The 27,284-nt window shown below is 40.7% G+C and overlaps 1 protein-coding gene across 11 annotated transcripts in view; it reads left to right on the plus strand.

Moving 5' to 3' along the window:
* The window catches only part of Pdm3 (POU-domain protein pdm3), a 139,313-nt gene that overhangs the window by 107,029 nt on the left and 5,000 nt on the right, over window positions 1-27,284 (plus strand). For 7 of the 11 annotated variants that reach the window (XM_083095858.1, XM_083095857.1, XM_083095859.1 and 4 more), the window contains 9 exons: window positions 17,551-17,731; window positions 17,820-17,975; window positions 18,147-18,338; window positions 20,211-20,372; window positions 20,966-21,219; window positions 21,945-22,161; window positions 24,157-24,337; window positions 25,115-25,171; window positions 26,090-26,173. In XM_083095858.1, the coding sequence (XP_082951984.1) occupies window positions 17,551-17,731; window positions 17,820-17,975; window positions 18,147-18,338; window positions 20,211-20,372; window positions 20,966-21,219; window positions 21,945-22,161; window positions 24,157-24,337; window positions 25,115-25,171; window positions 26,090-26,173 (1,484 nt within the window). The remainder of the gene's footprint in view (window positions 1-17,550; window positions 17,732-17,819; window positions 17,976-18,146; window positions 18,339-20,210; window positions 20,373-20,965; window positions 21,220-21,944; window positions 22,162-24,156; window positions 24,338-25,114; window positions 25,172-26,089; window positions 26,174-27,284) is intronic. The other 4 variants (XM_083095860.1, XM_083095862.1, XM_083095864.1 and 1 more) reach the window with 3 other exon arrangements.

Raw genomic sequence — 27,284 nt, forward strand, 5'->3', positions numbered from 1 at the left:
ATATAAATTTAATAAAATATACTCGTTTTTTTATCGTTATTTTTTTACTATTGTATATCTCAAATTAAATTAGTTGATTCTTCAAATTGTTACGCTTTACGATAATTATACCTGCTCGTGAAAGATAGATTTTTTTAGATGTATGAATCGATCCATGTATACAATTGATTGAAATCACAAGAAAGAAATTTCGGATATTAAATCGAAGATAATGCTATCACACAGACACACACTTCATTGCTCTTTTTATTTCAACTCCATTTTCTCACCGCAAACATAACGCAATACATGGCCGTTGATCGTCCACAGTATTGCAAGTTGCATCTCGTGTTTTGGAAGAACATTGCTTTATTCGCAATGGCCGCAAGCGACGATCCGCAGTCGAGCACGCCCGAAAAAAAGGTACCGGACGACTGTAGAACGAAAGGGGGTGACGCGAAGGGGCGGTGTAGGTACGCGAAGGACGCGCCCGACGACAGGCAATTTTTGTCCTCGCGTCGACACCGGCACCGGCTAAAAATACAATTTGAAAAATCCAACAATACCGCCCAATTCGCGTGAAAATGCGTCAGTCGCTCGAGCAGCGACGGTATTGTTCGCCGGGTGGACACAATGCGCCCGATTGGCGGGGGTCCCCCCTCCTGGATTTTTACAACGTTCACCGTCCGCGACTTTTTTCCACTACCGACAGTCCACTACCGCCATCGCCCCTCCATATGCCTGTACTTTTTGTCTCCTTGCAGTTCTTTTTTTCCACGGACGACGGTTTGGTTGCACGCGTGCCAGGTATAATCGTCGGCGCGTTACCGCGTGCCCTATTTGCATACCGCGGTCGAAAAGTGATCGGCGACGCTGATTTTCAATTTGCCGCCGTCGCCACCGCCTTTTTTGCACCTTCTTTACACGCTTTCAACGCTCGCTATCAATGATTTTAATCATGACTCGAGATACCTCATGTACCGTATGCAGATCTTGAGACGGTAATCGAGACACTTATCCAAACAGTTTAATTTTAGAGCAAGTTTATCATCGTGAAAATATATAATTGTTTATAGGTTTTTCCTTCTTGCGTGTCTCTTTTCACTCTTTGTACGTCATCTCTATATATGATGTGAGAATTAGCGGAGGATCTGGCAATTGCGCGAATTTTTAATTACATTGAGAAACTGCAGATATGACGATCTCGCCCATTGCCGGGTAAAATTGCCGTGATTAGCGTTACAGAAATGGATGTTGTATTATTGGATTGTGCCGCGAGAAAGTTGTAACGAGACGAGTTCAATTAGCGATTTGAACGGCGAGGATGGCGAAAAATAATAGAGGGGGCGTATGGGATGGATATTTTATTTGCCGTTGCGAGAAGCGGAAATTGTTACTTATTATCCGTAATTATTATATCGGTAAATATTGCGTTACTGCAAAATTATATGCGATATTTATATTCCCAAGTCAATTAACGTCACGTATGTCCGTAACTTTATCTCGGATTATTTGCCAAACATATTTTTTATAATAACGTTTCCGTTTATTTTTGTAACGCATCTCGCTGTTCTTCATCGCGTTCATCAACGGTCTCGAAAAATGTTTGAACGAAATACATATAAACGATGCTTTCGCTGCCAATAAAGGTCTTCTTATTGAAATTCGAGTTTCGAGGATGCTACATCGCTACATTTCGATCCGACCGACAGTATCGTATTGTTGCCAGATATCGACGTAATTTTTCTACCGCGATTCGAAAAAGAGATCTATCGGCGCTCGTATTCCCTCGATGAAACCATCGCACCCCCTTTAGTCGATCATACATTCCACCGTTCGACAAAGCTAACGCACGTGTGCGCTCGCACGCACACAAATCCATGGAAACGAGTATAGTCGAGCCACACCGACAGAAACGACCACTAACAAACTCAATAAAAATAATGCACTTTCGCGCATTTGCAAATGAACGTTGTCATTTTATTTCGACGTGAACGAGTCACGTGGTGCGCCCGCTGCCAACATCGCCCGCCGCTGATAATAATTATGGATATTGAGAATGGTTATCGCTGTGACGCCCCGTGTATTAATGCCCCGCCGTTCTCGCATGCCGATAAACAAATTTGCCGCGACCATGTCTATGAACGAGTCGGTGTCTAATTTTTCTCTTTTTTTTTTCCTTTTTTTTCGTGTCCCAACGTTTCACGCGTTAAACGCGTAATGCGAAATTACGGCGCTATCGCGCGTTACAGTCGCCGATGACGTGAAATGGTACGTAGAAACGAGTCCGCGTATAACATTGGATCATTGTCGATAACTGACGTTTATTTCGGGCGTGATGTACGAATACGTCGCCTCCTGCGGGGAAGCGAAATGTAGTATCGAACACAAGGCGGGAAATTGAGTATGCCAGCGCCGCTCGATGATACTCATGGAAATACGCGGCGGATGGATTTTTTAATGTCCGCAGATTTATTTTACAAGCCAGAGAATGGTGTCATTTTTCCGCGTGATTCCTCCACGCCTGGAGACTTTGTCGATACCTGTGCGAGTAGTTTCGGATACGAGATGAAAAATTGTTGTTACCTTTCTCTCTCAGGAATTTAAAAATTAATATATATCAGCAATTTTAAATAATATAATCGGAAGTTCAGAATATTAATATTAAATTTTTACTCTTAATTTTTTCCCCCACTATTATTAACGTTTTTATCGTTGTGAAAAAGGCCGCGGTATTTAGAACATAAAGTATTATTTTATTTTGCCTTTGTAACCTTCCATTCGCCGTGTAGTATTCGAGGATGTTAAGAAGATATTTTAGAATGCGATAAAACCGCTCGTTAAATTTCTCGTTGCAAGTCCGAAATATTTTCGAACCGCGCTTTACAGAGGGAACGTGCGACGTTTCAGTGGAGTTTTAAACGGTTCCAACATACATCATCGTCGTTAACGAGCAAAGGCATCACGAAGTTAACGTCAAAAGCACGTGGTAGCCCAGGGCGAGGTACGTCCACACCTTGCATCTAATTAACGCCGGTCGCGGTCGACACCGCACGAAAAACACTGGAAAAACCCGGCACCGCACTTAATATCGCGAAAACGATCATGCGGTATAACGATATTTGAGAGTGTAACCGGCTCATAATGGCAGTACCGCCTCGACTGCGACCGCGATAATAATATTAAGCTTTATTTAGGTGAAATTCAACTTTAAAACGTGACTCGCAGTAATTATGCGAGAGTAAAACAATGCCCGCGGCCTGGGCTCGCATGATATACGTCTGCGGGTTTTTGCAAGACAAAGGCGTTTTATATCGCATTCGCCACCGCAACTTGCACGGTTTTCTAGCTTCGCTTTTGCGCCAGGAAGTTTATGCACTTCGCGCGTGTCGCGCTTACGCGCATCCGCTCGCTGCGAGACTGCATTACGTACGTATTTATGTTCAAGAAATGCCGTTGATCTTTAACCGCGATTTTTCTCCAGAATTATAACAATTCCAATTTTTGTTTGCGAGTAAAACGTCGCTTTTTAACATTTTCAATCGTAAGTCAAATAAAAGAGGGAGATAGAAGAGAATACACAAATGTTGACATTCTATTTATAAAAATCATTTTTATAAATAAATATATATATCATTCATTTTATTTATAATATCATTTATAACACTTGTTCGTTATGTTTATATACTGTGCTTAATTATTGTTGTTGTTAAGAGAAATCACAGTCTTATAAACAATGTGAGCTACAAAGACAAGAAATAGGGCTACGAAGATGAGAGAAATTTCTTTTTCAAAAGAAATTTTGATAGATCCGATATATACGATACATTTTATTTAATTTATCGTTTCTCTTTTCGATATTTTTCCATCTATATAAATTTATAAAACTGCGAGGGTATAAAAAAATATACAAGCATCCAACGGCAGCCAACGGCTCGAAGGGTGGATTAAATGACGGCGCCATTGATGGAGGAGCATAATGCGCGCGTGATGTTTAATTAATCAATTAATAAGCGTATTATTATTTTGTTTAATTAAAAATAATGAATCTCCTCGTAGCACACCGTCAGGATGGGCGCATCAGTGACTCGCATCAGCGGAACTCGCGTTTAAATCTGGTGCTTGTATGGGGAGCGAGACTGCCCGTTATATCAATGATTTTGTCAGTACGATAGCGGATCATTTTTTTCCCTCCCTCTCTCTCTCTCTCTTTCTTTTTCTCCCTCTTTCTTTTCCATCGCCCACGCCTGACCGATGTTGACGCACGCGTCTCTGTGTACCATCTGGTTTGATTACGAATTCTCGTAACGCACGCATTATTAAAGAGCGGGCCCATTATTGCGCAACTGTTTGAAAGTGTCGAGTCGCGCGTGCGAACGGTTGCTGCTGCCGCTGCAATCCTTTATAGTGTGTCAGACACGCGAATTGACGGTAGCTGTGTGCATTGTTCTCTCGTAATAAATGATATTGACGAATTCGTTGTGTCAACGTGTAGTCACGAGAAGTCAACGCGACAAGTGAAAGACAAAGAACGTGATACATTCGCGAATAATTTTGGATGCAATTGAAGGAGCCGCTGCTTCTCTTAAATCAAAATTTGCGCGTACAAGTCTGATCGCTGGCCTACCCACCCTACCACCTACGTTTACTTGTGTGGCTATAGTTTGTCCGCGAGCGATTTTAATAAACCCGATGTAAACGGTTGGCCCCTTCCCTTTGTAGTGAAAGTTTCCGGGAGAGCGCGCCGATTTTTAAATATAGCGTCGTAGGTTTGGCCGGCAATGAGAGCGCCAGGTCGGGAACCGTCAAAGCTTTTCGCAAGCGCTCCGCTTGCCTCGCTGATCCACGAAAAAGGCTCACCATCCGTGGAATCTTTTGTTTATAATTTTTTTTGATCATTACCAACAGGCTACTAATTCTCCCGACGGCGGTGTAGATGCATTCAAAATTTATCGGCGCGACGAAACGCACCCTCCAATTTTTTTGTCTCCTTCCGCCTCCCTCGCTGCTGCGATTGCCTCTATCATCCCTTCCCTTACTATTCCCCCTCCCCCTCTCTTTCTCTTTCTCTCTCTTTCTCTTTCCATTTTTTTCTCTCACACCTCGATTTTCTTTCGCCATCCTTGTCTCCCTTCCTCGTCCAGCTCGCTCTCTTTCAAGCCACCGCTAACATTTAACAATGCTCAAAGGCTATTCAGGGTCGAAGGACCGGAAGGGAAATGTTTCAATGAGAAAAAAGGATAAAAACAGATAAATGAAATCGTAGTGCTTTGGGGGAGTCTTGATCGGTGATAAAACGTGGATCAAGTTCACGACGACTGTGATCGATTTATATCGAAGAAGAGCCAAACTAGGTATCGATACCGTATATTTGTGCATTGCTGTATTTCCGCGTAACGTGAGGTAACTTTCTCTCTCTTTCTTTCTTTCGAAGTGACGAAAAATAATCCGTGGAATGATAATGGGACGGCGAGAGTCGACGGTCCGGACGGAGATCGGGAGCGTCGCGTGGTGAACGCATGCATACGAGGGTGGGGTAGAAATAATGTGTTTAGACGCAGGCATTTTTATCGCGCTTCTCCCCTCCACCCTGGCCTTTTGTTGTTTCCGATGCTTTATGTGAATTGCACTGTAAAATCTCATTATATTCGCGCGCAATGCGTCCATTATACGCCATGCCAGAAACATTTTTACCCTCTCGAATTTTTTTCCTCCAACATCCACCTACTCTCGCCCGTGCTCGTTTCCCTCGTTCTTTTTTTTCTTTTTTTCGTTCGGTGCGAAACATTCTCTAAATTTATTCGTTCGTGCGACACGACGGTCTAATTTGTTTCACTAGAAAACAACGCTTGGTCCGCGCTACGAGGATACGCTAATTACGCGCAGTTTGGTCGATCGGTGTCCGATTTCGTCTCGGTTTTCCGTCGGAGTTATCCTACGGAATCTCTTTCCTCCCACGCGTATCCTCTGTATCTTTTCTTCTTCATTATGCTGACCGAACTTTCGCCGAAATAGAGAGATGCGTATTGTAACATGTAAATCCCTAAGCGTAAATAGTAAATACGATAAGTGAAAAAGTAATAAAAAGATTAACATAAATTACATTATTAATTATGAGGTTAAAATATTTAATATTTAATATAAGTAGAGACATAAAAAGCAACAAAGAGATAAGTAACGAAGAAGATATAGATATAATTCTGTGGTTAAAAAGTTTAAAAAAATGAGGCAAAGACAGAATAGGGAATTAATCAACATCATCGTATGATTGAAAGCAAATAAATTTAAACAGCAATTTTTTAATAGACAAAAAACGGAGGAAGCTACCTTGCTTAATATATCAAAATATTCTATTCACACGTTCCAATATGAATCAAGTAAACCAACGGCTATCGGGCTTGTGTTTGCCATATTCTACGCAAACTATAGCGGATACCTCTTTTAAGTTCGATTCATTCTATTCAGATAAATATGAGAGAATAACGAAAGTAAATGTTTGGTCTCGTTTCCTGTTCTGTTCACTCTAAAGGATTAAGACAATCAGAATATCGTGCGGTCCGACTGCAAGTAGGGAGGAACAGCAACGTTAACAACGATCTATCGTTCAGTCGTCATTGAACGAGGGCGAGTAAAGTATAGGGCAAAAGTGTACGACACACCGTTAAGTTCAGGTTGGTAAAGCGACCGAGAGGTTAATGGCACGTCGTTGTGTATTCCAACGGTATTTGTTTCCTCGCAGTTAGCAATAAACTAAGATAAATGAATGTCCGTAGGCTAGGCCGCTATTATTCCTTCGCTCGCTGCTTACATTAAGTCGGCTCGCATTAACGGCGATGCGTAACGTATCGCGCCCATTACGAGCTCGGATTCTCGATCGAATAAAATCCTTTATTTCTATATCGGAGGAGGTATAAAATTAGTTTTGTAGACATAACATTCTCGATTCTGCATGTGTTATTAGGATTTATTTAAAATAAACTAGTTTTAAAGTTTCAAAGAGACCAGAAGAGGATCTCTCTCAACAGTTTCATAAGTGCTTTAGATCACTAAACAATTTCAAAAAATGTTTCGTCTAGAGTTCTAATATAAACGGCATAAGTGCCAAAAATATTTATTATAAAGCTGCTTTTAACAATAAAACGGAATAACTAGATCATCGCGAGTCATCGTATACAAAATAACAATAGTATTTGAATAACTAACGAAACGATACGATTCGTTCGCAGTCTCAAAAGGGAGATCGCGAATACGCGTTGCGCTTAGAAGGAGATCTCCTTGAGAGCGACGGCAGTAGCGGCGGCAGTAACGTCGTCGCAAAATCCACTGTGAGTACGCCTCAAATTCCGGCAGAGGAGGCTCAGCTCGTAAAGCACAGGAAGATGCATGCTGGGATATTAAGGCCATTATCGCCGTTGCATATTCATGCCGTATTATAATGAAAATACAGTTTATTACCGAAGATTAACAGCTTCTTACGGCGACGTGCAGTTGCTGCCGCCCGAGACTACGTCTGACGTCGTTTCAGCAACCCCTTGCCAAAAGCATCCGCGAAAGACGAAGATCGTGGCAGAACGCGTCTTGTTCCTCGCTCTTTCATATTCGATCGATCACAAAAATTCTTCTTCGTGAGAGAAAGTTTATCGAGACGTCCGTAAAATCAAAGCGTTCGTCTAAAACGAACAGTTTGAACGAGTTGGGTAAATTAACGATCGCCGACGCTTTTCGCTCTATCGCGTCAGGATTTATTACAAAAAAGCTATAAAAGACATTGATCTATTCCATCGATCCGTGAGCGACGCGCCATTTCAAAATTCAGATATTTTAATACATGTCTATAGGTAAGTAACGAGCCGTTCGCTAGTTCCGTTTACGTACCGTAAATAAGTAAATAATTCATTCTCCGATTCGCTTGGCAAGTGGCACGAGGAGTGAGCGTGTCTTGAGGGGATGAGGATGGCCGGGACGGCGGGGTGCGCGATGGTTGGGGTGGCATTGTAAGGTGAAGGAGAGACGCACTGGCAGAAACGGGTCGACGGGGAAAACGGGGAGTATACACCCCGGCGACGAAAAGGGAGGGGTGAAATCTGCATAATATCGGTAATGCTCAAAATGCGAGTCGCGTAGCTACCTGCCTTGCTTACCCCGCTCCGCTCCACAGCCGCGCGTCAACTAAAACTTAATTATAATTAATTAATGCGACTGCTAACTGAAGCGGCCGGACAAGTATTGACCCGCGATGTGGCGGCCGACTCGTCCTGGTTCTCGGCCGCCTACCTAACGTCGTCGAATCTCGCGTAGGACGGAAAGGAATCCCGGCTGCACCGAGTCCGATACCGACGACGATCTCCAGATTCGGTCCGGAAGTGCTCCGATTTCGACGAAGCTTCCCTGACGTCGATGTCATGAACTCTAGACGTCGGCGCGAGAAGGGACATAACATTTCCATTGCGGAGGCGGCACTAAGTCTATGGCTCCGTACAGTGCGTAATTAGAAACCTTTGTGCAAAATGAATACTGTTAATTAACGTACCTAAAAAGACATTATACCCACGGGTTGGTAAACTAAATATGGCCTCCAGCGCGTGCGTATTACACCGTTCACGGTGTAAATAAGCGATTTGCGTCCATCCCTTTCTGCCCCCCTGCCCCCTCCCCCCCTTCCGTCCGTGGCCGACGTTAAATCGTAACGAATTGTATTCGAGACTCTTGAGTTGAATTAAGCAGCTAAAAGAGAATACGCAATTTGCGCACGAACGAGACTCGCACTCTCTGCCGAGGAGAAAAACACTCCTCTCGCGCTATTACGATTATAACGTGGAAGATTACGAAAATCCGCTCTCATCTTTCCATTTTCTCTACGTCTTTTCTTTTCCGCGGCGCGGCTGAAGGCACAGCGGTTGCGGTCTCGCCGAATAGACGGCAAGCGCGCGAGTGCTCGATATTAATTGCGCCTTGACTCATTAATTCGTTCGCATTATCTCAGCTCTCTGAGCGAGAGATCGTCCGAGACCGTAACTGCGCGCCCGCTCGTTCTGCGTCTCGACTCGAGTTCGGTGAGCAATTACAATATGAAAGGCGCATAAATCAGCGAGTTTAATTAACGCGTTGTTATTATCATTATGACACCGCGCCGGGATTATAACATACCCGAATACTCCATGACGGCGCTCCTCGTCGTCAGCTATTTTTAAATATGGCGAATCTCTGATGGCGAAACGGAAGGGGGAGACTACCTGTGCGTTTTCAGATTTCCGGAAAACCGTCACGGGCCGTCGCGTGACGTGGCAGTCGCATTATTATGTCGTTATCATCATATTAATGAAATAGCGGAAGAGATATTGATATGGCGTAATTAATTAGCTAATAGAAAGTAATCCGTAGGTAGACGTCATCGCACCATTTGTTTTTAATTAAATATTGGTATATTGCGATGCTATACCGGGATATGTTTTTAAATATTGACTATTGCACGTATCACGGCTCCTATAATCGATCTTATCGATAATATAATTAAAGATCTTGATCTATAATTTTTATTTCCAGATAAGTTGACAAATAGTTACCTTTTTTTTATATCTTTTTGTATAAAGTTATCATCATAACTTTCTGAAATTATCGCATTCGCATACATTTCTCACAATTGCAAAAATTGCAGAGAGCAAGAAAGAATCGCTCCAGCTAATTTAAAACTGGTTGAAAGAATATGGTCTTGCATCTCAGCAGAGAACAATCGAGAACGCAAATGACAACCTTCTCTTTTGCAAAACAATCTGAAAGAACGAGTTCTTTATGAACATCCATTAATGAAATTTTTGGAAATCAAGCACATATTGCACGCGAGATTCAATAGGTGAAGAGCACGATTGAAGTCGATTCGCGTGATGATGTCACCTAAACTTGCAAAAATCGCCAATGAACTCGCTCGCTCGTTCGGAGGACTTTTTGGAAACACCGTTCGCTCGATACTCATACTCAAATAATCACAGATGATGCGGCAACATCGAGTGTGGGGTTGCATTTCAGTTATTAGCTAACTCTGCGTATCAGCCGATGTTGCAGCCCTCTCTAAACAGGGGCGCTCAAAGGGGGGCGATTCGTCCGAAGACCTTACGCCTCTCGCGAAGCGAAAGGCGCGCAGCCGATCGCAAATCGGCTGAGCGACTCTGCGATATTTTTTAATTAATCGAATTATTGAACTGTATCGCAATCGAATTGAATTAAGTGTCGACGCTCAGCGCCGTGTAACATGGAAGCGCGCAATTTTCCGTCATTATTTTAGCCCCCTTCGCCTTCCCGTCCGTCGCGCGCATCGTCCGCATCCCCCTTTCCCCGCCTGGTTCACCCTTACGTGATCTCTACTTCTCTACCCCGCGACCCTCGTGATCCGTCATCCTTTTCGACGAGCGCTCATGCACTCGCCGACGCTCTCGTCCGTGGCGCGTATCGTGACTGCACCACGTGGTCCCATTAATTATCCATCCGGTAGTATATATCGAAGTGTGTCACGACCGTGCATGCGTGCGTGTCTTAAGCCAACGCGACGCGCACCAACTCGCATAAGTATTTTCAGCGCTAGGCTATATACACTTGACGTATTTCAATTAACTTTATTGCCATACAGCTGGTTACGCCCGCCAAATGTCAAACGTTCTCGCCGCTTAAGTCACGAGGACCGATGCCTACGTACGTTTGAGTCGGCTGATAATTAGTGGTTCCGGCGAGAGAGAAAAAATCCTAACGTTAATCATAGACCTTCTTCAATTCAAGAGATATAAAGTACAGACGTTATAATTTTATTGTAAGATATTCTATTTCTTATGCTTATTACTAGTTGTTCACTATTAAAATATCAATTAAAATATCGTTGACAATTTCAACTTGTAGTGTGTCTTTTTATTATCTCTAGAGAGATATTCTCTATATATATTACATATATTACATATATACTATTTTTAGAGCACACGTAATCAAATACGTATATAGTTTAATTTACGATCGATAAATCTTCGAGATCAAATGCAGTGTCGAACAACAAGCTAAACGATGGTCTTATTAGATGACAATATCGGTTGCACCAAAAATGTGCGCTAGTTGGAACCAGGCGCGAGTCAGAGAAAGGAAGTACAGACCGGATGCGGGAGAGGGCTGCGGGACTTGGTCTAACCAAACTTAATTGAATCCCAGTCCGAATGTATAATATGTAGACTGCCTGCATAATGTCGTGAGCCGGCAGTGATTCTCAGCCGGATGTAAGCGGCCAACGCGACGCGCCGTCGTCGCGGCGGCGGTCGGCAAATTTTGAGAACCATCCGCGGAATTAGATATACAATAATGTAAGCAGAGCCCCGTTGCGGTGTAAGGGTTGGTGGTAAGGTCATGTATATTCATGCATCGGTCGACCCACCTCCGATTCTCTCACTCAACCACCCCGCTGGCGTTGTCCCTGTCCTTCCTCTCTTTCTACTTCGACCGACCGTCCTCTCTTAGGGCGCAGACCGAGCTAAACAACGACGGTACGAATAGATTTACACCACGTTCGCGCGGTTTACGACTCGCGCGCATTAAGATGCCCGCCGTGAAGAATACGCGGAATGGATTGCTCGAGTTGATTATTAGCACTGGTCAGAGAGGAGAGAGAAACATTTCGAGAAACATATGACGCGTTTCTTACATAATTACGCGTAAATGGAAAAATATATTCGAAAAAATATATTCTTATCTTTTTTTTTAATAATATGTTTCGTTATTTGGATAGCACACACTAATATTAAACATGTATAGTTGCGTGAGAAAAAAGATCTAATTCAAAATATCTCATCAAGGCTATATTTGCGAGATAATAAAGGCGATTATACGGCCTTATTTTTCGATATTACGGTGAGAAATTCTCATAAATTTCTTAGCGGCGTGTCCGAACAGTCGTTAGGACGCATTCCTCAAAGAACTGTATCTGGATATAATGAAGGATCCATTTACAAGTAAGATTCGTCTCGCGACTTCATTACCCACGATTTTACCACGGACGCCCCGCGGCATTCGTAATGAGCGATGGTCATTCATTTTAATATCCATTAAATGCAAATACCGTCGGCACAAACGTTACTCCTATTTCGAATTATTTCGCTGACTCGTCGTAATTAAGCTTTTCGAAGGAACTCGGGACATTACCGGTGACGCCGTTCAGCATAACGATCACTTTCTCTCTCAATTCCACATGATTATGCAAAAACGTATTTTAATATCGCGCAATAATGCGAAATTGGCAGCAATCATATTACAATTTATAAATATTCGATTCTTTTAATACAAAAACCTGATTTGTTTTACAAATCGCAAATATACATCTATATATATATATATATATATATATATATTAAATAAATAAATAAATATATATATATATATATATATATATATTTATTTATTTATTTATTTAATATAACAGTGCATTTCACAATCCGTTCCTAAAAATTAAAAATTTGATCGCGCAAAAGAGAGGGAAAAAAATGAAATTATAACGGCGCTTACACGTAACACATCTCGCATCGATTAACACGAGACTTCGATGTAAGAGCTCGAATTTTCTTAGTCATGAGCGGGTATTACGTGGCGTGCAAGATTTTTCGGGCTCGCGTGTGCTGCAAGAGTAAGACGCGACGTGCGGATGCTCGAGACACCGTTACCAGCAGAACGCGGCGCCGGTCGTTATACACTCAACATTCTGCAATCTACCCTTTCTATCGGCCCTAATTTATGTTGAGTAAGGCAACAACGCGAGCCCACCCCCGGCTTGCTTTGCTAGGAAGCCTCGGTAATGTTTCAAGTGGCTTGTCTGTTGTTAATTTACCCCGGTGGGGCCTTGATGGGGGTCTGTCTCTACCCGTTGCCACGCTCCACTCGTTACGATAAATCGGTCATTATCTATACTATCTGCTCGCCATATAAGCTCCACGATTTGGGCCTACAACGCGTACCATTGGAAATTTTTGAATTTCGCTTGTAAAGATTGAGCATTAATGATGATGATTAAACGCAAAAGATACGCATAAAAAAGACAATCGCGAGGCGAATTTCTTGCGATATCATAATATTGCTCTCAATTTATTAGAATTAAGCGCAACGACACAAGTATGTTTCTTTCTTAAAAATCTGTCAACTTGCAATGAAGACTTTCTTCATTTTTATAACTTCATGCATTTTCGTTTACTAAAAGACGAAATTATCTATTTGACCGCGTGTTGAGGTCGCCGCAATTTTTGACATTTTGACTCGGCTGCTGTCCATGCGGGCGAAATGGTCGTAAACATATACGAGGACGAACCCTTTTCCGCGTATCCTCGCACCCCTTCGCGCCGAGGCAGGCCGACTCGGGTGGAACATTAATATCGCGAAATGAAGCTCATTTGCATATAAATAAGGCGGTGGTGGGGCACGGCGATGGGGCGAGGGAAGCCAGGATGAACCACGCTGTTGCTCCACTGCACCCCCTTCTTTTGCCCTCCCTTATACCCCCGAGCCTCGACTCCCCAGGAACCCCACCCTGGACTAATTACACTTACAGACAAAGCGGCCTGAACCGAGGGTCGAGCGGATTCTATCTCTTACTTCTTCCTTCTCTCTCCCTCTTTCTCTCTTTCTTTCTCCTTTCCTTTCTTCTCCCGACTGTCTCCACGATTCTCTCTCTGTCAAACAGTCTCTCTGTCTACCTTTCTAGTTGTCTCCGTTCTTGTCCTTTTCATATAGAGAGCAGGTCTTCTGCAACTGCCTCTCTGGGTTTCCATTCCCGATAACACCCTTTCGCAATGACCACGGTGATAATTGCGACTTCCCCACAAGATTCGTTAAAATCTTTAATCGTGACGGAAATTCATCATTCTTTCTGATCTTGTTATATCTTTTTCTCACGTGTCGAATAATTCCAATTAATAACTATTGATCTCGATTGATCGCGTATAATTAGTGGTATACAAATACGAATACGAATAAAATTTGCGAAAATTAAATCAATCAGTTTTATAATAGTCAAATGTATTTATAAACAATATTTATCGCAAACTATATTTGATAGAATTCCATTATTCCATGAATAATTTAGACACTCCAAAATATCTACGAGATTCAAATCAAGTCAAATCTAATTACTATACATTGGACTTTATTTAAACATATTATTGCTTAACTATATGTATACTATATATTTATAGAAAAATTATCCATCTTTAATTCGGTAAACACATCGATATTTTTCATTGGAATCTTAACTAATGTATTAGTATATAATATGATAAAAAATTAATTTTCGTAAAAATTTGTAAAAAAACACCTAAATATTTCTCGCGTACTTCCTGCGTTCGGCCGAAGCTCGCGCGCATAGTAAAACTCGCGTTCGTATGTAGCCTTCTCCTGCCACAAAATCGTTCAATTTTCATAACTGCTAACGGTGCCCTGCTCGACAAATCGATCGCCAGGGCAGAAACGGCCGCAACCAAAGATGGGATGGAACCAGCACGGTGCGGCGCGGCGCGATGCGGCGCTGCGCCGCGTATCAGAAAGAGAAACATAAAAATGCGTATTACCGATTCCGGAATACGGCCATTAGTCTGAAGTCAGCGCGGCTATCGTTTATTAAGCGCAAACAGATATTAATGTATTTTTACACGCGCCCACGAGTTTTGTTCTGCCAGCCAGTGCCGTCGCCACCGCCGACGCCGGCCGCCGTCAACGCCGCCCGACGCCGCCGTCGACGCCAAACTACAGCGCGGGGTCGAAGCCAAATCCAATTACTTTTATTCGGGCGAAATGAGTGCAGCTAAGTCATTAATACTAATCAATGGACCGGACTCGGACCAGCTAGCTAGAGCGCACAGGTCCGGGCGCTCCGCAGGAATTACCCATAACTCAAACGGCTCGAAATGACTTTATTGCAAAAAACTTGCGCTTTGCTACCGGCAGCCGCGCCGCTTCTCTTCGTATACGTATTGTTAGAGACCCCCGCGCCGATAAGTAATGTTTATTGTTGCATTTCCAACGACCAACCGAACGAACGCTCGTTCGCCCCCTTTTTCCCTCTCTCTCTCTGATCATGTATTTTTTTCGTGCCTTCCACACACTGGTCGTTCACCCGATCGTGGGAGCGAGAGGGGTCCAGCCCGCTTTTTCGCATTAGCGAGATGGTCTATGGACGCGGGATTTTTTATCGATCACGCGACCGATTTCTCCTAGAGAATTTTAAAGGTCCGCGAGATCAACAGCGTGGGCGGCTCGACCGTTCCTTTCGTGCGACTTGATTGAGTAAGTCGATTCGTTGAATGTCCCGAGGCGCGAACCGAGGAACCAAACGCTAATTATAACTTATTTCCGCGACATATAGAATTATTGATATACCAAATTTATTACTTTGTAATTATGTATATTTATAGATGGTATGAAAACCATAGAAATGTATAAAAATAGAAAATCTTTTGAAATCCGAGAGTTGCCTACGATTAAGAAAATGATTTATATCTTAATTAAAACGCGCATTAATTATATAAGCTTTGTTTGTAGGGGTATAATAAAAAATATAAATATTTATTTTTACAAGCAAAGAACCTCTCATTCAATTGGGGGAAAGTCAATGATCTCATACAAAAGCCGCCGTTTTATGCGTTGCGATGTTGCGGCACTGATTAATTTATGTGAAATATCGAAAACTCGTAAACATATGTTTCTACGGCTGGTTGTATATCGTGCGCACTTTTACAAGCAAAATGGTCGAGCTTGTGCATTCAACTAATCCCCCTCGCTTCGTCCATTTAATATAGGGTGGCTATACTGGTGGTATAGCCGTTTACGAATTTGCGTGGAAAAAAATTGAACTGCCGCGCCTCCTATTTTCGTTCGTTACCTATCGAGCAGGCTTTATCTATTTTTTATGCAATGAAATGCCTCGACCAGCGACGCGCGCGGCCCATTGTGCGACTTTGACGAAAATTCAAGCCGGGATTACAAGCCGCACCCAGAGGATATCTTTTTTTTTTGAATCGAGCTGAATGTAATGAGATTGTTTGACAGTATGCAATTAATACAATATTTGCGTGTTTTATCCATTCTCAATTATTCTCACGTCAATTTCACGGTCTATTCTTCGAAGAAAAGACAATGAAAGGGATGATTTACACTTCCCGTTACAAGACTCGAGTTTATTGCGCCGTCTTAAACTCATCTTAAAATATTCTTTATACGCGTTCGTCTCGGAAATTCGCATCAACATGTGTAATTAGAGTAGTCACACGTCTAACGTAAAAGGTGATAGTCACCGAAGAAGCTTACCCAGGATTTATTCATGGATCCAGTTATCCGCGGAAATTCTTTTTCCCGAATTACTCGAGTGTCGAAGCTCTAAAACGCTTAATCTGTATCCAACTATGGCGATACACGTTCCGGCATATTTCCATACCATTATGCAAAGAGGCCGCACCGGTAACATTACTCTCCGCGGCACAGCCACCACCAACACCATCGACATACACTCGTGGTGGTAAAGCATTACGGCATATATACTCCATCGATTTATTATAATTTAGATTGTCTTCTAAGAACCTCGGCTATACGTGCACACATACGTATACACGGCACGCCTTAATGTGCCGGGAGTTCGTTAATTATTCCGCCGGTATTCTGTAAATATGCATGAATTATATATCTGCAGACACGCGAAAGCAGAAAGCGACGAGAAAACACGTGATTAATATATTTTTTTGCCCAAGTAATTCTCGCCTTCGCGTATAACTGTTCGCAGTTGTTTGCCGTTGAAAGATTTTTGGAAGTTACAATAACGTATGTCACGCGCGGCTGCATCAAATTGGTATTGATTAAATCGGGCGGTTGGTTCGATGACCAAGTTAATTCCAAAAATGTGTTATTGAGCGTGAATAACTAAATCACTTTGCACGCGTTACTAGATTATGTTTATGGGCAAGGACCAGGAGATAACACAGACGAGCTCAATTTTCATTGCTATGCGTAAGTGAAAATTGATATTCGACAATGATCATCGAAGCATCATAAGCCTCATTGGTTTGCGTATTGCGCTAATTATTTTCGCTAATCTACTTTTACATATATATTTCACTTTCTGTCATTGCTTTTTCTCACTTTTGTCAAACTAAAATAATATATTTTAATAAATATCACCTTTTATATAAATTGTAAATAATTATTAACCTGTTTTTCGCATTAAACTGCCACAATAAAAATTGCTAGCTCATGTAAAAACCTTTTCATAGCTGTTTGATTGATTTTCGCGAAGGAAAATATGATCTATTCCATTTTGAAAGCAGTCAAGAGAGTATGTAATCCTTTAGGAAAATAATTTGTATATTGATATATATTAATCAATTAACATTATTGTTAATTAATTAATATATATCGCTTATAATTAGCATTATATTATCAGCATAATAAGTTATTATCAGCATAATTCAATTTAGAAGCATTTTTTATTAATTTTACTTATATCTTATAGATTGAAAGTGACCCAGTTTCAATCTGATTTGTAATTATATTTATGAATATGTATGTCTGTTATAGGATAGCGATAGGAGTAGCACTGGAAGTCCCGAACCGGCGACAGGTGGTGGTGCGCTTCACGAACACCAAATGATGATAGACGACATAAAGAATTCACGAAAGAGACGACGGAGTCCATCACCTGAAAATCTCCATCAAGCGAAACGTGCGGCGGTTGCACAAGCTCATTTAAACGGAACGAGTAAGTACAAGATGTCTCTTCTTCACAAAATATAGATTTTTTTTCTCGATATCGACATTACTATTTCATTTCGAAATTTTATGCGTAGTGGCTGGCATGGTGACACTTCAGAATCTCCAGAACTTAGCGAATTTACAAAATCTTCCACAAGTTGCGTCACTGGCCGCTGGTCTTCAAGGGATGACGGGATTAACTAATAATCAATTAATTAATACTCCCTTGAATTTGACTGTCAGTTCGTCAGGTAAGAGATGGCGAAAATATAAATTAATCTAGTTTCTTATGTAGAAATTTAAATGAATATAGAAGCTCGCGCGGTTAAAGTCGTAAGACTTTACTGCAGAATCGAGGATTGCGCGAGAATTAAATGACAAAGGTAATCTAACGCGGTGAAATTGTTAATTTTCATTCCCAGGTGGAACGGTACCAACAGCTTCGAATACGACGGCGGGTTCCCACCTTCTGCCACCTAGCTCAGCTCCAATGGCGACGTTACCTCAGCTATTATCTCAACCGCAACCGGTTGCGATGCCTCAATTCATCCTAACGTCCGGTCAATTGGTTCAGGGCATTCAAGGGGCTCAGCTTCTTATCCCCACTTCGCAAGGTAAGCTTTGCTAGCACGTACAATTTCAACATTTCCCGAATATATAGTTGACTTTTCCTCTTGTCATTACATCATCGTAATATTGACCTTGATGACGCCGTCTCGAGCAAAATTTAAATAATTGTAATGATTTCAATTATTTAAAATTTCATCGATAATTTACACGCAAAATCTGCGTAAAATCATCGCGCGTCCGCTGTGTGAAACACATAGTAACCCGACGATGTGCCAGCGCATAATGTTGTGTAATCAAGATGTGCCGATATATAATATAATATCGACTATCTCTGACCAGCTCGGACTAAGGCCGGCTCGTCGTCCATACTTAGTGGCCCTAGACTGCCTCGGCGAGCACAGGGCAAACTCTGCAACTAATTTCAATGTATAATTAACGTCTCACTACCCCTCTCCAACCCTACGGATCCCACCCCGTTTTACCTCCTTTCTCGGGTTCGTCCTTCTCTCCTCTCTCCCTCTCTCCCTCTTTCGCCCTCTCCCTGCTTCTAACCCTAGCACTCACTGGACATCGCAGCTCCGCGGATTCGGCCGCTATTATATCGATTGCGGTCCGCGCTAACTTCGTTTCTACCAAGTTGAGTTCCTATTCTAGCAATTGAGAGAGAAAGAGAAAGATAGAGAGGAAGAGAAAGAGAGGGAAAGGGGAGAGAAGAGAGAAAGAGATGGAGATCGAGCGTACGGAACAGGTAGGGAACGAGAGGCAGAAGGAGAACTTTGGGATTCCGCCTAAGTGGATTGAAGTTCGTGGATATGGACCGGCCGCGGTAGGATGACGAGTTACGTGACGGCAAATAATGTTTGCACTGCTTTTCGGCTCAATCGATGGTAACTGACTAACGCTCGATTGGTTTCTGATAGACATCGAGTATCGGTGAGGATGAATCGAGGAGTGCTCGAGAGTGCGGTCAATAGTTGTCGTTCATAGAAATTATTGTCCGTACAGGAATGTCCGTGGCTTTATTTAAAGTGACATCAGCCGCCCGAGATTTTATTCGCGTCGCGCGGGAACAATTAAGATCCGAAAAGCGGCTAGGATTAAAATACCTGAGAGGTCATGCACGTCCTAATTATTAAGAGTAAAAATAACATCCTCCAATTCTTTCTTTACGCCAGATATAAATTAGATATAATAAGATTCTCGATACTTCTAAAAAAGTTCTAAAAAATTTCTTCTTTTAGTAATGAGACACGAATCCAATTAATATTGTTATCGCGAATAAAATAAAATATTTTCCAAACTCCTGTCGCGAATTTGTTAGATGTGAGTCGACAGCGCATTATTAACGATGTATTAACGGCGCGTTATCGTTCGGCAACGTTTGAACTATACATTAATCGGATTGTCGGTTGACCTTACCTCAGAACGTGAAACTTTTATGGCTGTTCGGAATACGGGATTTGCTTAGCTTAGCTGTAGGTGGCAACACGGGTACGTACTCATGATCAGTAATCATATTAAGCGCGTGTACAGGGTAATCAGATTAGCGGAGCTGGAGGTAATCCCGAAACTATTCTAAGTATGATTAGGCGTCCTTCTCGCAGCGCAGTCCAGTACCAGTACCTGTACCCACTATTAAGATGACGATAATAGTTTGCCAACTACGCTAGCCTGCGAGGTTACCTGCCCTATGGGTTGCCTAATAATCCCTCTATGAGACTCTGATAACTTTACCACCCATCCTGGATCAACGACGCGTGGACTATGTTCATAATGAAAATGAAGTATCTATTGATTCGAGATACGATTATACGAGATAGCGCTTTCGAGGGATATCATAAATTAATTATCCCTTCTCACTCGTAATTCTGTCAAGAACGACGTGTCATTTTGAAAAAATGTTTCGTATTCCTCAGGAATCGCTACGCAAACTATCTTGACCATACCGGTTAGCCACGTCACGAACAATCAAATGGTAAACTTGGCGCTCAGTAATGGACAAGTAGTTTCTACGACACTAGCGAATCTTCAGTCTCTAGCTCAACCGCAAAACATGCTTAACACGCCTACGAGCAACGGTAAGTTTAGCGCTAATATGTTTAGAAGATTTTCTTATCGACGTAAAATTACAAGACATAATACACGCAATTAATTTTCTTTAGCGTAGCAATATGGCGCAATATTTGTTTCTTTTTAAGCAAAACCATAAACTTCGCTAAATATATTTTTCTACATTAAAGTGCTTATTAAAATATCATCTATATATTTACTAGAAAAATTCGAATATATTATTCTCTTTGTTTATTAATAATTTCCTTAAATTAATAATTGTGTACAATATAAAATTGAATAACAATATATTCACATATTACATAAATAATTTTTTAAATATCCGCCAAGAATTTAATGATATCTTATAAGGATATTTAAAATCGGACGTCTATTATTTTTGCCTCTTTAAATTTCTCTCTTTCGATATTTTTTCTTATAAATTATTTTCCTTAAATTATAATAATTTATAATATAAACAACAACCTCTCTTGTAATATAAATCTCATCAAAACACCTAAATATCTTGAGATATATGTATTATGGCTTGTTGTGCCTATTCTGTGATTTACATAGCATTGGTATATCGTACTATGTGCGCATTTGCTTGTCCTTTTATCAGTTCCCACGAGCCCCAGCCTGGCGTCGGGATTAGGACTGAACCCTGCTGCTTTGCCGCATCTTCTGAGCAATAGCTCGGCGAGCCAACAACTTCTGAACGCGATGCAGCCTCAGCAACTGCTTCAGGCTGCCCAAGCGGCACAAGCACAAGCGGCGCAAGCTGTACAGGCCGTTCAGGCTTCTCAGCAACCACTTCTAACGACATCGCCTCAACAGCACAGCCACCGACACACCTCACATATGAATCATTATACAGTATGTATGACGAGTTCCTATCACAAAAGCTCATGCTTTTTTGAAAATAGTAAGCAATTAATATAAATTTATTCGCGATGTTACAAGAAGAGTTTAAAAAGAGCGAAATAAATATTTTAAAAGTTCTACATTATTCTACATTGTTGAAATTATATAATGTTTAATATATTTCCTTGTAATTTTTTGAATTTAATTAAAATAATTATGTGTACTTTATATAATTAAATAACTATTCTCGTATGGATATAAAATATAATTTTTCATGCCATATTAAACGCAATAAAATTGATATATGTATCATTACTTATTAGGATTTTAAGTCTATTATTCATTTTCTCTTAATTTGATCTATAACCGTTCACGAAAAACATATTATAATTAAAAAAGATACTTTTGTTGGCTTCTCTTTTCGAAATTTTTTAAGAATGTAAATAGATTTTTATCGAATCACGCGACGTATTCGAATATGTGATTATATCGTGGCTTCCACGATATGGAGGAAAGCGCGGCGGGATCAGCGGAGCAACCTGAATAATTCCCGATACCGAGCGATCTTGTTAAGAAAGTATTCCGTCAGTACTGGCATTCCTTCCACTAATTAGACTCTAAAGTGTCCCGAGCGGTTCCGTCTCATTATTAAGTGCATAATTGGCGCGGAAGAGGATATTGTCATGTCCCCGTAGTAGATTCCCTGCTAATCTGTCCCGCTACTGTATTGTTTACAGTCAACGGAAAAACATCACAGGGAACGACCGGAGCAATCGTCGCCTTTGAACGAATCCGTCGTGTCCGCCGCATCCGCTTTGAATAGATTGGCCGCCAGCAACGGCGAGATTACTATTACGACAACGCATGGACCAGGCGGTGTTGGAGTAAAGGCCTCCCCGAGCAATATGCATAGCCCGAAGGAAGAGGAGGATGATCTCCTGAACGATTCACCGAGTAAGATATAGCTTATTTTTCTTCCTTGCAATAACTATTAATCGACGGGGGTCGAAAGTCGAAATGATCTGTGCGGTTTACTTGGCAGTGCGTTTAAAATGACACATCAGCATGCGCGCGAAAATGATAATCGAGGCCCCGAGGGTAACCATGTTGTTATTCCTTGACAGCTTTTAATTACAACTTTTGCAGGGGACATCATCTTCCTATATCGCAATCATCTTGCCTATATGAGAAGCACAGTCGCTAATGTCGACAAGTAATTGCATGCATAATCTCTCTTAAAGAAGCAATTACCACATGCAAACGCGCTCCTTATCTTTATCTTGTCAAGTTGTCACATTCCAACGGATATCTTTGACAGGATGTTAATCGCAGTTGCGCGTGATTGTGTACAAACTATATATTTCTGATAATTAAAGCGCACATATTTGATTTTTCGATATCGACTTTACTAGGATGCTTCTCTCCAACAATACAATGAAGCATTACTGCCGTCGCGGAAGAAGCATTTAATTTAATAATTAAATGCGCATTTATAGCTAGCGAATAATAATATTTCGAACGATCATCGATTGTTTGATAACTGTAATAGGATATCGTATAGAACTGGGCTCATTACGGGGCATTAGTTCGTTCCTCACTGCCTTCTAGGAAGCCATAAAGATTCCAGCAGCGCGCGTAACCTCGTGTTGGCTGACAATAATTTTAATAACTTACAATCATCGTAGACTGGCACTTCGTCATTCTGACGCGGTGGAATAATCATTCAACGCGTGAAGCTAACGATTCTCAATTGCTGGTATTAGATGGGAGCATTATTTCATAAATATTTGCCTTTGTTAACCATTCTCCGATAGAATTTCAATGATTTGTATAGAGAACAGGATGCAAAGTCACAATTATGCAAAGACTAATTATCTTATATTATTTCTATTGGTATAATTGTTGTATAATTAACATATTTCAAGTTTTATATGTATATAAATGTATAAGTAATTAATCTTTTATAAAAATCTTGTATCTATTTCAAATTTAATTCAATGCAACTTACAATTTATTAAATTATTTTTTGCAATTTATTAAATTATTTTAAATGATTAATTTAAAACTTGAAAAAATTAATCAATAAGCGTGATCATATGACCAAAGATATAGAGTTCTTCTAAATTTAAGTCGATTAAAATGGCAAATCTTTTATTGAGTCATAGCTGAGTCTAATGTACTCGCAACTTTGTGTTTGAAACGCACAAAGTACTTGGGGTTTCGATCGAAAATTAATGATCATAGAAATATTATCGTAGAAGAAGGATTTGCAGTTTATTGCGCGGAAACCAGGCGGACTGGTCGAGATTACAGAGAAAGAGAGAAAGAAAGAGAGAATATGTAGATATTTCTATTGCATGCGTATATATTCGGGATGACAGATTTACGAGAGAAATCGTTGCAACTCGAGCTACTTTAACGAAGCGGCCTGATGTCATTAGCCTTCTCGAAGCAAAAGCTTCGGTACGTTCCGATGAATCGATTGAAATGTGCGCTCGAATGATTGGCAATGAATCCCTGGGTTGTGCTCAAAATGCACCATTAGAATCATAAAACCGATCACACGCGTGACGCAAGAATGTTTATCGCATTAACCCTTGAACCACGAATATTTCATCTCGTTCACGATTGGCTCGATATTGTATCCGCAAGAAACTTATGATTTATAGAATCAAGAATTCGTTTAAATATAATGGCTCTTGTAAAAAAATAAAAATCCGTAATAAGACTATTAAAAGAATATTTAAAATAATGAATTAACAATATAATAATTCAAATCTTTTGCTTAATTTATTTAGAATTGATTCAGCATACTAAGTAATTAGACTTAACTTTCTTTATTAAAAATTCTTTACTAAAAATAGCAGTAAATTGCGTAAATTTTATATAGCATAATTTTTTATTTATCAGAAAAATGGGAGTAGAGCGTTGTATGTATTTTCATTACAGACCAGCCAACGATCAATGAGGCCACTAATAATGTGGTTGATGGGATCAATTTGGACGAGATCAAGGAGTTCGCGAAGGTCTTCAAGCTACGCAGACTGTCTCTGGGTCTGACACAGACTCAGGTCGGGCAGGCCCTGAGTGTCACCGAGGGGCCCGCATACAGTCAAAGTGCCATATGCAGGTTAGTTTTCGTTGTTTCGTCTTCCTCGCGTTCGTCGAAATGGACGTCGCTAATGAGAATTCAATAATAAGGTAAAATGTAAAACGACAGTGTGCCAGGTCACTGGAAATGGCGTAGAAAGGGTCGGAATTTGTTTACAGAGTAGCAAAAAGAGAGATGGTTTACGGTTATATATACGTATATCCGTTCGTTGATTTTATAATAGTATCTTCTATTAGGAATAAATGCCCGAATGTAAAGCTAAGAAAATCGCGAAGCAGATTTTACATTTTTCTTTTCATTCTCGTGTGATAATGTTTAACAGAATTACCATTCGCGTCTGATTTATCGAAACTTGTTTGAAATTCGTTCAAAGACTGGAAAATTTTCGATGCAGCCTTTGCAGGTACATTATTCAATTTTGAGGTGCTATGAAAGATAAACTTATTTATACCGTAATACACCACGATGGTTCCTGATTTATGCTGCAGTTTAAATGTAAATCCTGAAATTCTCAATAATTATCAATAAATTATATTTATTTAAATAAAAATATTTGTAGAAATTTTACAAGATTATTACGTTCATTGTGAATGTATAATATTTAATAAATGCTTATGAACACATGGGCTTTCTAAACCGTTATACTATTTACCTTCTTCGTCGATCGAGCGCATCTTCGAAATATGAATGGGAACCACCGTGGTGATGCCGGTAACAAACAAAGAGAAAAAGTTTATACCTCTTAAAAAATTCTTATCGTATCAACTAACATAAGCATTGGTGATTGTTCCCCAGTGCCCTGGCTACCCAGATGTACGCTGCCTCGCAGATTGCCTCTCAGCAGCAAGCTACGTACGTTCACCCCTCATGCGTTACTTAATTTACCTAAAAATCTAAAACTCGAAAATCCTTTAAGAAATCGCAGTTATACCCAACGATGGAAAATTGAGAACCTTCCGACGGTCGTGAGAAGGAGCTTTAAAAAGAGAGAGAGGGAGAGAGTATAATTTGATTAATCAATCGTTAAAATCAACGTTTCATCCCGCGTAAGAATAAGATAGACGATAATCGTTCTCTCTTCTCTCTTCCTCTTCGTCACTTGCGTTCGTCCGATTCGCGGTCCTCTCCCGCTTTAGAATTGGCAGTATTTGGGTATAGCTGCACAAACACTCTCACTAATTTCTAATTTCGTTCGGAAAAGAGATGCGAAAGGAGCACTTCTAAAATTAACTTTCTTCGAGCCAGGGCATTGGCAAACTTGGGCATGATGTCGCCAACGCGCTAAGAATAAAAGAATAGAATAAAGTCGAAGGACTCTCGCGATTTTTAACGTTCGTCGAGTCTAAAAGCTCTCGATTGCTTTACGATTTAATCCAAGAGACTCGAACTTTTGCCCGCGCGAGAAAAGCGTTTGCGTAGCGCGTTGGCAACATCATACACGGCATCACCAAACCTTAAAGCATGCACGCATTGTCAATGTCCTGTTATTGAATCAATGCATGTCTCTTAGTGCTCCTTTAGTGGGACAAAGACGTAAATAAAAAGCGAGAAATACTCAGAGAAAATATTTCAAACAATTTAAATTTCCACAAGTGAACATTTTATTACATTGCGTACATGTTATATTATGTTTGAAGTTAGACATTTCATCTTTTTACGTCTTTGTGTCGCCTTCTCTCGACACGCACATCCATTTCCTTCCATCATTTTTATCAATTACCCGAGAAATGGAATCCAAGAAGATGGATCAAGCCTTATTCTTGGCTTCAGATTCGAAAAGCTGGACATTACGCCGAAAAGCGCGCAGAAAATTAAGCCGGTCCTCGAGAGGTGGATGAAGGAGGCAGAAGAGAGGTGAGTAGTATTCCTACGATATTTTAAGAATAATCGCGAGCAACCCGTGAGAAGATGTTTCTTTCTCAAATTAGATCTTCAACGCATAAACGCAACGTTCTTTTTGATCTACCGTATAATCTCTCGCTCTCGTAATTAATTTAAACAACTGAAGCTCTCTAGTCGCGCGGAATTCTCTCGATTACGAGTCAAGTTCTAACGTTGCATGTGATACATGATTATTTCGCAATCGTCCAATGCGACCTCGACTTCACATCTGCGCGAGAGCGTGCGAACGTGTACGTGCTAATTGGTAATTCGCTAATTGAATTCACCTGATTAATTGCGGATCTGCGTCTAATAAATACGCGGAATGTTAATTAGAATGGAAGAAACCGTTAATGCGCGATCGCTATTTGCTACAGGCAGCTACAGGCAGCTACGCGGCAAACGTGGCTACGATGGCTTTAGCTGTGTGTCGCGAAAGATTCACCGATCCTACTTAAGAATCTCGGGCTCGGTATTTCCATGAGGTGTAAATTTTACGAGTCGATATATAAAGTCTAATGAACTTTACGCCGGGAGCTAATCAGGAATCCATGTAGCCGTTATATGAATCGCTATACGATTAAAAAGCATCGCAATATTTTTTGACATCGCGCAATCAGAGTGCTAATGCACTCTCCACTTTTCGCATGTAACTTTTTTGAAATTAAATTGGATTAAGATCTTATCATCTACACATACACACATACGCACACACACACAAGTTAGATGTTACATTAATATTGTTATTATGTTCTTTTCCTGATTTCTCTATTTTCATTATCACTTAATTATATACAATCTTCGTATTACTCAAAAGAGGCTGGATATTCTAAGTGATTCCTTATTCAATTCCTCATTTAAATATGTCTGCATAATTCTTAATGCTAAACATTATGCATATTCATACGAGATTATAAAATATAATTTAGAATTGGGTGTGACATTTAGCGCTATAAGAAATATTAATATGAAAGCGGATCGGGAGAGATGTTCGCATAATTTCTACATTTGCAACTACAAGTATAAGTATAAGTAAGAGAAAAAGCACCGCTACGCCGTACCAAAAAATCGTGTTTATTTGCGC

Source organism: Camponotus vicinus, unplaced genomic scaffold (genome assembly GCF_025532165.1).
Source record: "Camponotus vicinus isolate PSW18456_S1 unplaced genomic scaffold, iyCamVici1.0 SCAF_4, whole genome shotgun sequence".
Classification (NCBI taxonomy): domain Eukaryota; kingdom Metazoa; phylum Arthropoda; class Insecta; order Hymenoptera; family Formicidae; genus Camponotus; species Camponotus vicinus.